At 33.4% G+C, this 12,262-nt stretch overlaps 1 protein-coding gene and 1 long non-coding RNA gene across 4 annotated transcripts; one reads left to right on the top strand and one right to left on the bottom strand.

The window, feature by feature from the left end:
* Positions 1-910: 910 nt before the first annotated feature.
* LOC147079865 (uncharacterized) lies at positions 911-2,988 on the bottom strand. Of its 3 annotated transcripts, XR_015070671.1 has the most exons (4): positions 2,851-2,988; positions 1,641-1,752; positions 1,403-1,546; positions 911-1,167 (listed from the first exon to the last, which is right to left on the bottom strand). It is a non-coding gene; the product is annotated as an uncharacterized LOC147079865 (long non-coding RNA). The 3 variants fall into 3 exon arrangements; XR_015070694.1 differs by lacking the exon at positions 1,641-1,752 and having other exon boundaries at positions 2,772-2,987; XR_015070681.1 differs by lacking the exon at positions 1,641-1,752 and having other exon boundaries at positions 2,851-2,987.
* A 678-nt stretch (positions 2,989-3,666) lies between these two features.
* LOC147079864 (uncharacterized) lies at positions 3,667-11,691 on the top strand. Its single transcript, XM_085945260.1, has 4 exons — positions 3,667-3,787; positions 4,016-4,084; positions 5,139-5,249; positions 10,618-11,691. Exons 1-4 carry the CDS (start codon positions 3,754-3,756, stop codon positions 11,205-11,207), a joined length of 804 nt encoding a protein of 267 aa, XP_085801386.1. The 5' UTR covers positions 3,667-3,753; the 3' UTR covers positions 11,208-11,691.
* Positions 11,692-12,262: the final 571 nt, after the last annotated feature.

Raw genomic sequence — 12,262 nt, 5'->3', positions numbered from 1 at the left:
ATCCAGCGTTGGGGTGATTATAGACATGGCGGGTGGATAGAATCGAATAATGGTAATTTCCTAATGTTAAAAATGTAATTAAGTACCTACTGTACATTACAAATTTATGTAGGTACATTTAAGTATGTAAATCAAAATCAAAAATATAAATTTAAATGTTATACAACACAGTATCATGCAAGTATTTAAAAAAACATATACTTACATAAACATCTATTTATCCAAGAATTATTTGATACTTGAATCTGTATTTTATATACCATATTCGATGGATGTATGTGGTGTATTTTGTAAAATATTTGGTACGTATTTATTATTTAACTAAGCGTATTTAATTTGCTACGTGACCTGTAGCTCTTTTATAATCACAAATTATCACAACTTTCCGAAAATGAGTTTATGTGCCGAAACAGCTGTCAAGGTAAATGACTCAGTTAAAGTAGAATTAACAAAAATAACTATATTTCAAAACCATTATAATCCATCTACCATATAAACACCATTTCAAGTAATAAAGAAATAAAAAGTCACCTAATTAAATAATATTATACTAGAAAAAATATACTATCTATATACCCACTTAATTTTCATTTAAAGTTGTAAAACGCCCGGTTACTAAATAGAGGAAGGACAGAGTCTTCTGGCACGACCGAATCACATTGGAACGGTGTTATTGTCATTTGAAAGTAACAATACTGACACCTAAATGAGTCGCCTGCACTGCCAGAATCATCTGAACCCTGTCTACCTATCTATATACAATTTATTGTTATTTTTTTTCATATTTGTCCATTTTATTACAATATCGTGTTACTTTTAAAGCTCATTGTAATTCTAATAATTATATAAATATTTTTCTTGTATTCTGTGCAAAAATGATTATTAAAACTTTCTTAACCTAAACCAAGTATTTTTTATTGAATGATCCTGCAAAAATATTCAAGTACAGTTAAGTGACATATTTTGTTTCGGTGTATAAGCCATAAATAAATATACATAAATTATATTTAATATATACATGTATACTGTATGTATAGCCACGGTTGGTCTTGCACTTGTTGCTGTAGCTATGCGATCTGGTGTGGTCCATTATCCAAAAACACTCAATCACATCCCTGGTCAAACAGCGGGCAGCCGTGTAGTGAGTCTGGCTGGCCTATGGTGGCACTAGAATGATTTCAATATACACAGTCTGTTAATTTGAATATGTTTTCGACTGAAAGTTGTAAAAATATTAGAAATCAGGATTTAAATAATTAAAAAACTGTTTCATTAAATATCATATTCATACCTATGCAAAATTTTGATTCCTTTGAAGTACCTATACAAAATACGGATGAATATAAACCAAACAAAAATATTTGTTACTGGTACTGCCATAGTAAAGTAAAGTTTAACATACTTCCCTAATGAAACAAAATTCCTAATTCTTGTCGTTCTGTAGATGTTTCATTTCAGTTTTTACCAACGATCCACTAAATATGAATTGGTCATAAACACTCAAAGGAAATCTGGCACTCACTGCCAGAATGTCCATGTCAGATACCTGCATAAAAATAAATGTCATGTTATGATATTATACGTAATGAATATGAATGTATCAGAAACAACATAGATTTTATTACGAATTTCACATTTACAGAAAATTTTCTGCGCTCATTTTTGAAAGTCCCCAAGTATGACGGGTATATTCGCACATGGGTGCAGTTAATGCACCCAATGATTTTCGGGAAACCTGCCCTTTCTTGAAGTCTGAAATTAAAAAATATTTTTACCGACACAAAATAATATTACCGTTAAATTCTTATTGAGTAGGTAATTAATTTACTTGTTGTGTCTGAGGGTGGAAGTAGTCCGCAGACAGTGCAATGTGTAGATAGCAGTTAAAACCTAAAAATTACAACATTTTAATAATTCAATATTTTTAATAATCAGCAAAACACTGCCGTGAGAACGGACATATGATCACCTCCCGCCGGCTGAAGAAATGCTTAAGTGCCGGGTGTCAGTTGTCCATCACAGGAATGAACGAGTAAACAGTGCATTCCTGTCATTGTGTCGTGTGAAATCCATTGTTGGACTGATAACGTTTGTACCTTAATCAAATTTCGCAGACAAAATCCCAGGAATCTATCCGCAATGTGGGAACAAAACAATAAATTTACCCACGCTGTGGATAGCATTTCCTTTGTCTACTTTCAATATAAAAACAGACGTGGCAATCCAACAAGAACTCAGTACCTTAAATTCGCTCGTCTTAATAACACGCCGCTCGCTTCAACGTTAAAATAACTTTTATCACAAACACTATCGTCGTAATCTAATTTATAAACTTTGTATTATTCAAGCTGTAAATTGAATCTGTAATTTGTGTTAAGGGATAATAAATTTGGGGAATTACTTTTATACGCATCAAAACCTTCTGATTTTATTCATCACCTACCCCTCATCACACCATCCCTTGCAACATGTCTATGCGCAGTTACTCTAGTTACATGACATGTACATTGTAATATTGTATAAATTGATCAGAGGGTATCAACACAACACTAAAGACTGTCAGCGCTGTATGGAGACTGTATGTAAGTATTACTAAGCACTGCTATTATAGCATCGGACACGTTTCCTATGCATCTGCTTACTGATGCCTGGCTCATTGCGCAGAAGACTTGGCCTACCCGTTTTTGGTACGCTCCCTCTGCGTAGAAACGCAAAATAGTCAAAACCTACAATTCAAATAACGGAGACATGTTATTTCAATAGCATATTACCTTCAAATCCTGTTAACCCTTCATGGTAAATGCTTATTTATAATATGTGCAGTTATGAAACTGAGTAAATCTATCTTACCTATGAGCCATGGCAATCTTGCCCTGTCATAAAGTAAGGTTATATTAAATGTCGATGTAATTTGTCGCACGCCATCTCATTATATCCTCAGCGTGTAATAAGCATTCAGAAGACGTGTACATTTTGTCAACACAGAACTGTCACTTTGACATTCGTATATGTATTTAGTCTATGGCTGCATCCAATGCTGCCACCTTGTTTCAGATAATTAAAATACACTTTACGCAAAGTGGGTAAAAGTTGTAGCAATTCTGAAAGCGCTATAGTGTACGTGTATTTTTTATATTTAATTCATAAAAATTATAGAATAATTGGCGTAAAATATTAATAATATTTACAATTTTAAATCTGGCGCGTAAATAAAATTATTTAGTCTATGGCTGCGTCGCTGACGCTTTGGTGTGGGGCCAAACGCGAAATTCGCATCAAATCCAAGCGGTAGCGACAGCGATAGCGAGGGCGTTGCGAATTCGCTGCGAATATTCGCTTTGGTTTGGGGGAGGCTTTATACCTCCAATTACTAAAAAATAGGAGAAAATGTAATAATATTCCGCCATGTATTGTGAAAATATGTAAAAATAATTATATGAAGAAGAAAAAGAGCCTATGGGACTAATTCACATTTTCCTCCTTAGCCCGCCCCCCGATATTAAATCCTGAGTGTGCCACTGGAGCGCCGGCATCAGACTCGACTTTTTTATTCGTTCGTTTTAGTAGCAGAGCATAGACAAATCAGACGAAGCTCACCACAGATAATATAAGTAAAATCTCAGCTTGCACCTGGCTACATTTTGACAGTTGTTTTGCGCCAATTTCGCTGTCAAAATAAGGATTTTGCATACAACCACTTGTAGTTAATTTGTACAAATTTTACAACGTATCAAGCAGTATTGACTTGATAAAATGGCAAGAACCAAAGCTTCAGTTATTAGAAAAAGTATAGGAAACTATGATCTTTATTTTAACGTAATTTTTATTACGTATCATCGTTAAATCAAGCATTCAAAACATTGTTACGAGTGTAACAACGTGGAAATTTGTTTACTACAATTGAAAATGATTGCCTTATATTTAAATGTATTTCAGCTATCCGCTGATGTTGAATATATATCGCGATTATTATATAATGTTTGTTATTTAGTTGTTTAAACTTACTACTTTTCAGTGTTCAGTGGAAAGAGCTCTTCAAAAGTGGGCAAAATGCAGCCGCCGAAAGCCTCGTCTTCTAAGTCAGGTTAGAACTTCTTGGAATTTATTATTTGTTGATGTGAAAAGGTCGTTTATCCACATCTATTTGCTGTACAGAGCACATGTGAATTTCTGTGGTAACTCTCCAAAACCCGCGTGCCCCTAATGGTGAAAATCGGTAAACATTCGGATCTTTATTAAAACTGGTTCTACATAACATCGATAATACAATATTTGGCCTCTACAATTTATTCTTATCTCTATGCTGTTAAACCTTTAATCAAGTATTATGATAATTCAAAGTCTGTTCAAAAAGTATCAAATAACCATTTTCCGGGGAAAGTTGTTCATGTGGGAGTCTGAAACCCTAATACTCTTCAAAATAGTCTCCTTGGGATTGCACATACCCCTCCCGGAAGTTCTGTCATTGTTGGAATGATTTCTGGAATAACTCTTAGGGAATAAAGTGCAGCGGGGCTGTCGCATTCTGCACAATTTCTTCATGTCTCAAACGGCCAAAAATCACAAGAAACCGTTTCTGGTCTTCAGTAGTTAGGGTTGCTGTTTGCAGAGTCCAACTTGCCCTACGAGATTTGCAGATAAAATTGCTTCTGTTCCATCATTGGCCGTTTGGGCATGAATTTTGCGCTGTCACTCTCCACAAGTTTTTGAACGGTGACACGATGGTCCTGCATGGTCCACACACGCTAGATGTGAAACTGCTCATGTTCCGTCATTTCACGCGAAATGTAAATATGACGGACTTCAAAGACTTCCTCACTTACAAAACTGGCTGCCAGCGATTGGTGCTCTCTGTGGGAAGGGAAAAGTTCACACATGTGCATGAAAATATCCTTACCTCATGTGCTTCATTAACTTCCCCGGGAAAAACATAGGTGGAATATTTTTTGAATAGCCCTCATAATTTTGCTTCACATTCTTTAATCCTTATTTCAATGAATGAATCTGATTGAAGTATAAAATATTGTTTCATCAAATCCTCTTTATTCACTTAAAATTTGACTCAGTTATGGTAATATTGCTGTCAATGTTGAATTTATATATTTATCATAAAGAATACCATGCTTATCTGTTTTTAGGCAGATATAGGAAAGTCGGCAACCGATACTTCCCACGAGAAACCCCTAACTGGCAGAAGCGTATTACCAACTTTTTTGGTAGACAGCCAGATGACGATGGACAGGTTCTGGGTATGTGATAGATGTCACTGTAAAAATATTTATTTAAAAACGCGCGCCAAAACGAGAATCTTCGTGCGCGGTACTCAACGTAATTTTCATTGTCACGAGAATTCTCGTTTGCGGTACCAAGCGTGTTAATAACAATTTCTTAAGTAATGAGAATCTCATAATTTCAGAAAAAAATATTGTCGGAGAACAAGAATAGAGGATTCTCACAATCTCGTTCTCAATCAACACCTCTACTTGCGGATAACTGCATGTTAGATGCGGTGATCTTGGATTCGATTGACAGGAATTAGCAGCTCAAACAACTTTTTTAGTCTTGATTCATTCTTATCAAGAGTCTGGCCATAGCTATATACCCAACCATGGATTGCGTAAATATCGACAGTTTCGCACAAGCAAACTGGTGGAATAAGACAAATATGCCTGTCTCAGAATAAAATTATGCCATTCATTCAAAAAGAGTGATATATTCGAATTCTTGAAATTATGAAAGTCTTTTCTAATTCCAAATTTTTTTTCAGCATCCCTACCCTACGAAGGCAGCTTTATGGAATACGTTGGGTGTTTGTCTGTGTGGCTTAGTGTTCCATCCTCTTAGGCTAATGTGTGCATGAATGATTAATTAATTGGATGATCATACTTAGCGAAAAGAAGTGTGAACGTATTCCGTAGCATAGCAGTGGCGAAGGGTGACTTTTTGAAAGAGGTAGGCTGTGGGAGTAACCATGCATGTCATATATATTTGCAGGAAATAAGAAGATAACCCAATATTACTACTGATAAATAGGTACGCTAAAACGAAGAAATTTCAAAAGCTTAATTGGTTTGTTATAATTAGTTCATAAAAATAAGCAATTAGCTTGAATTACTTATGTATTTTCCTAAACATTTATAAACGTAACATTTACGCTCAAAATATATTACCTATCATCTATGAAAATATCCGTTGCTGTATTGTATTATGTTCAATAACAATTTATAATTTAACCCGTAAAACTAGACATTTTAAAATACTTCTATATTTAAAACACAGACTTAGGTAGGTACAATATCAGATATCTTAATTGTCTAACGAGTGAACTAATAAAAATCATGAGATAAATTATTTTATATTTTTAACAACAATCAATACATATTTATGTGATTTAATCCCATAGAAATATTTTTTTTTAAATTATCTTCTTATTAATTATTTTAAATAAATGCGCTCTCGCGACGTAAGCGCTAACGAACCAGCTTGTACATTTGTATGCGGGACGCCAGACATTTTGAAATAATGAGAAAAAACTTCATATTGAAAAACCCGTCGTTTCACGCGAAAATAATCCTATGCAATATGTGAAGCGAAACGCTGTGTGTTCTATTTTTTAAACTTTCGAGAGATGCCATAGATGGTGCTTATTGAAATATGGGAAAAGATCGTAAAATTATGACAATTTTACGATAGATGTCTTTGGGCTTATTGAATATATTATTATTTGTGATTATATAAATACGGCAACATGAAAATAAAAATTATTTTTCTTAAGAAGGTAGGCTTTAAATAATCGCCTAGTATGGAGTCTTCGCCACTGCGGAATAGTATGATTTTGGTCGTATTGTGATGCACATTACTTGCATGATTCATGAAGTCACTTAGATGATTTAATCATCGGGAACGCGCGCTAAACGATGACTTAACGCACTCGGTCAGAAATCTCCGATGGAACACAAATTTTAATATCTGCCGGTTTTGCGATTGTTCATGCTTCTCAATACAACGCCACTGTCGTAACTATTCAATTGTTGATCAGCCGTTTAATTTAGTCTTGACATGTCTGGGTGACAATGCCTTGCACATCTCTGTTGCTTTTTGGCTTGGTTCACCAGTGTCACGTAATAAAATTGCTTAAGGTTGGTTAATCTTTTGGGTTCTCATGAATAATTGATCTATCAGAGTGCCAGAAGGTACAGTCTGCATTTTGCCATTAATAACATGATCTATCACTCTTTAGTTTCATCAGAAATATTGTCAAAGGGGGAACCACTCAAAGTATGCTGGCAAGATGCCCTAACCGTAACATGATAATTTCATGGTGAGAGGGGAAATAATATCACTAATGACATCTCACCCAAAATATTTTTTTTTGAAATATGACTGCCTATCACCAAACTTCATTTTCTTTAAGCATAGTGAATAAAGGAACAGGTGAGAACCTGAATAAACATAGGAATCCAAAGAAGGATGATTGCGGTTGTTGCTATGGGTTTACTTGAAGTATCTAGGGGAGATATACATACTTATTGAGAGATACCGTATATCGTCGGTCTATCTTGTAAACCTCGTAAATCCCGTTTTGGTCAAAAATGAGATTTTGAGCGAATACGTTAGAATGGTTGAATATCTACGAATGTGTTAAACTCTTATATCCATATCTCGTTTAATAATTTCAAAAATCAATCCACAAAAACCTCGTAAATCGCGTCCATACAACAATAAAATTTGCAAACCTCGTAAATACCGTAATCCCGCCATTTCGTATGGAGAACTGTCACAGTGTCTTGAGTATTACATTACCTTCGTCTTGTTTCGTTATACAACTATACTTTGGGTATCATATTACGAGAGGAATTAATTTATATTGATACAATATAGATTAAATATTAAGGTAAGCGTTTTATTTATAATGATTTCCCATAATATACACACAATGTTACATTTACAATACAACGTTTTTTTCAGGTTAGAATTTCATGACATGCATATTTAATGATGTTTGGTTATTTTCAATGGTTTTTAGTTTATTAGCACATCCAATTAGAAAAGTAAACAAATCAAATTACATTCAAGTACCCACTTACTACGTGAATGCAAAATTTACAAAGTTTAATCTGTTTTCAGATGTCATGGGCTCAAAAAATTATGGGCATGCTACAAATAAAAAATAACACAATTGAAACAACTGCTGCTAAGGAAGGAAATAATATAGAAATAATCCCAATGGAATATTATGAGACCATACATATTATTCCATTCTCATCGCCATATGAGGTCATTTCTAGCGATGACAATGTTTTAATGAATGATTCACAACACAAAGCTTCTTACAATATAAGTGTGAGACCCCAACTAGCAAAATTATCAGGAAACAATATAATCGAGACTATTGACAGATCTTCAAACTATGAAAATCTCGTGAAAAAGCCATTATTTAGTTCCTTATTCCAATACTGATGATTCGTTACAGGAAATCAGTACGGACACTTAAAGGAAAAGGAGGAAAAAAAATGAATGCAAGGCAGATAAGTCCGAGTGGAAAAGTGAAAAAAAGAAGGCAAATATAGAAAGAGGTGAGCAATATTTCGGAAGGAAAAAAACAGAACATGCATGGGAGCATGTTCTGTTAAGCATCAAAAAAGTTTTTGCCATCTCTATCGGAAACAGACAGAAGAGAACTAATCCTATATAGCGATGGTTGTACATATCAAAATTGAAATTCGACGATGGAAAATTCACTATTGAATATTGCAATGATGAATGATATTAGGATATTAGAAAAAGGACACACCCAAATGCCAGTTGATTCGATGCATTCTACTATTGAAAGGTACCTGAAAAAAAACAGGATATAAATGTTCCTGCGGAATAAATGCCGTAATGCTCGAAAGAAACCAGAGCCATATTATAGTGAATATCTGTATCACAACGATTTCAACAAATTTGACTTTAAATTTATCAAAAGTGTTCGTCCTGGAAAAAAAGTTGGTAATCCGGTTGTCACTGATATAAGGGCATCATTATATGAACCAAATGGCACTATACAGTATAAATTAAGATTTTCAGATGTTTGGAGTGTATTGCCTCCAATGACATTAATATGGACGAAGCATCTGGGAATAAAAATGACACTCACTTTTTTGTCGGGTGTGCCGAATGGCATAATCTGTTCTAACGCCATTACAATAAAGGTGATATTGCTATAAATTCCTGATGCTTTTTGTCGGGTCTGCCGAATGGTTTGGTTCAAACGGGTTCGCTCAAATGAACATTGACACTAGAAACACTGTTCTAACGCCATTACAATAAAGGTGATATTGCTATCAATTCCCGATGCGTGATATCGCATAATGGAAATTGCGTGACGTCTACCTATACATGTGCGAATGTCGCTGTGCGTGAATTTACTTGCTAGCTACTGTATTGAGTGCGTTGTCCATTAATAATGTCATTGATTGCCTCACAAAAAGGACAAGGACGTCACACCTAAAAAGTTTGCTGACCTTTCACCTCTACATGCCAGTCGTCTTAAAATCAAACCAAGGAAACATCATGATCTGCAAGAACTGAAGACTGTTTTGTCGAAAAATTTTCACGATTACTACGATAATCTACCACATTAAAAAAAAAATAACATGTTCATTTATTATTTTTTTTAAATATACCTATATAAGTAAAATTGTTAATAAGTTTAAACATTACATTTGATATTTTTGTAAACTATACAATGTGTCTTAATTTGCAATTGTCTTAAACAGTACTCGTTTTTATGACTGAAAACCTTCTAAATCCATCAAAAGGCAAAATACACTAAGTATGAAAACCTCATAAATCCAAAAAAGGCTATTTTTAATAAGTATAATGAAAATTTATTAAAAATAATTACTGAATACAGTTGCTGATTTAAAAAGTAACCAAATGGATTTTTGAAATTTCGAAATTCCATTTAAAACCAAAATTAGACAGTTTTTATTGTCTCCTGAACAATTAGTTGATTTGGATTTACGAGGTTTACAAGATAGACCGACGATATTGTGCATTTACCATTCGTGAGTGAGTGTGCATTGTGTTTGAAAATGCCGAAAGGCTATACCCAGGAGGCAAAAAATGACTCAAATGGAATAGTACAAAACTTAAATGAATTAGAATTTAAATTAACGTTATTAAATTTTATTATCAACCTAGATACAGTACCTCGGCTTTCATACATAATTGGTTCCTGAAAATGTGTACGAAAGTAGAGCAATGTAAAAAAACGTCAAAAGTGTACTTTAAAATATTTATTTATCGGAAGACAGGGGAGTGACAGCATGAAGCGTACAGTTTTTGAATTATTGACAAAAATATAAACATTAAGAAATGTACAAAATAGCGAATTGTACAAAAGTAGAATATGTATACGACATAGGTACTTAATAGTTTTCATCTGTCTCCTGAACATTTTCTGTTCACATAGCAAGTATCATTGAGAGCTCTATCATCTATTCTAATATTTTGTCACCCCTTTCACAATTCTTCAACCAATGACTCATCTGAGTCTCAACTGAGACCATGCTCGGACTACTATACTCCAGTTAATATCACTTTATTAATTATTTGTCTATTTTCTTTCAGCATCAAGTAAATTGGATAGTCCCAAGCTGAAGCGGAAAACATTGGTAATGTCTTCGGATACGGAGTCGGATTGTGAAGAAACTGAAGCCGACCGAGCAGCGGTCCTAGATGTGATGGATGACGATGGCAATGCTTCATTGAATGACACTAATGCTTTAGACAGACTCGATAATTCGGATGATAATCTTTTGCCTTTAACTGATGATGAGAGTTCACATAAAATCATTGAATATTTTAATGCCAACAGCAGTACTATAAACGATACTTCCTTTGATAAAAATAATTGTAATGCAGAATCTGATGGCTTTAACGTGAAATCGAGTATGTTTAAAAATAAAGGGAAAGGTAAAGGAAAAGGGAAAAAAAGTAGTAATTCTGTTGAATATGAGAAAAAGGATTTTGAGAATAATGATAATAAGAGTCCAGTGAATGAAAATATTAAGGGAACAGAAAAGGAAAACTTGAAACCTGTTAACGGGGATGAAAACACAGGATCAGTGAATGTTATGGTGGATACCGGTAAAAAGCAAGAGGTGGACAAAGCAATTGATAATGTGCCAAAAGGAGTGAAAATAGATATGTTAAGTTAATAAAGTTATTGACAATTTATTTTCTGTGGATGGAACAAGCAGTATTGAAAGTATTTCCACTAATAATAATTTTGTTATGAAATCATTTATATATTGATTTAACAATTTATTTTAATAATTATTATTGCCATTGATACTTCTTAAAATTCACTAGCAATTTAATTATATATACAATTTTGAAAATGAGAATAAGGTCACTGAAGACTTATAACATTATAATGTGCAATTTGGATATTTAAGTTTTTATGTGCGCCTGATTCTCTACGTATTAAATACATTCCAAAGACTACCTTGTAAAAAAATACATACAACAATGAGAGATGGACAAGTTCCACTATTTAAAATACTCTCAGTACAACAAAATTTATTTTCCATTTTTACATCAAAATATTTTCGTAGTTATAAATAATAATATAATAAATTCTCCAAAGATTTTTTTAAGAAATTACTGTCCTCAGTTGTATTTGTCATTTCGGGGTATTTTAAAATACAAAAAAAAATAATTTTATATATTTTATATACATTCCGCAGTGCGTATGGACGAGCCGCCACTGTTTATATCAGACTCAATTACAAAATTTGCTTTACCTGTAAACAAAAATATTTTTCCAAATTTCAAATAAACTTCATGTTTTTATACCTGGAATAACAATTGTGGATATTTTAAATTAAATAACGAAATGTATGTATTTGTTTATCAAATAATTATTCTTGTTTGGATTTTTAATTTTATTATTTACTGATTTGAAAATACAGTTGACTCCCGATTATCCGGACTAATGGTGGGGAGGGGCAGTACAGATAAACAAAAAATAATCCGAACTATGGTTTTTCCTTTTCGAAATACTACATATTATACATTTCTAAAGCAGACAATTATTTTAGCATGTTTAATACTCATTATTTATTAAGAAAATCTGTGATTTTAGTTTGTTTACGGGAATCTTTTAATGATTTTGTAATACGTAATATGTTTTGAACCAATCCTGATGTTTACGTAACCGAGCGATTTTTTTTACAAATAAAATTCATGCACAGATAATCCGCAAACCGGA

Source organism: Rhyacophila brunnea, unplaced genomic scaffold, assembly GCF_057557595.1.
Source record: "Rhyacophila brunnea isolate RB1 unplaced genomic scaffold, BYU_Rbru_1.0 scaffold_1, whole genome shotgun sequence".
Classification (NCBI taxonomy): Eukaryota; Metazoa; Arthropoda; class Insecta; order Trichoptera; family Rhyacophilidae; genus Rhyacophila; species Rhyacophila brunnea.
Note: the sequence above shows the minus strand (reverse complement) of the source record. Positions and strands in the feature narration are given on the sequence as shown.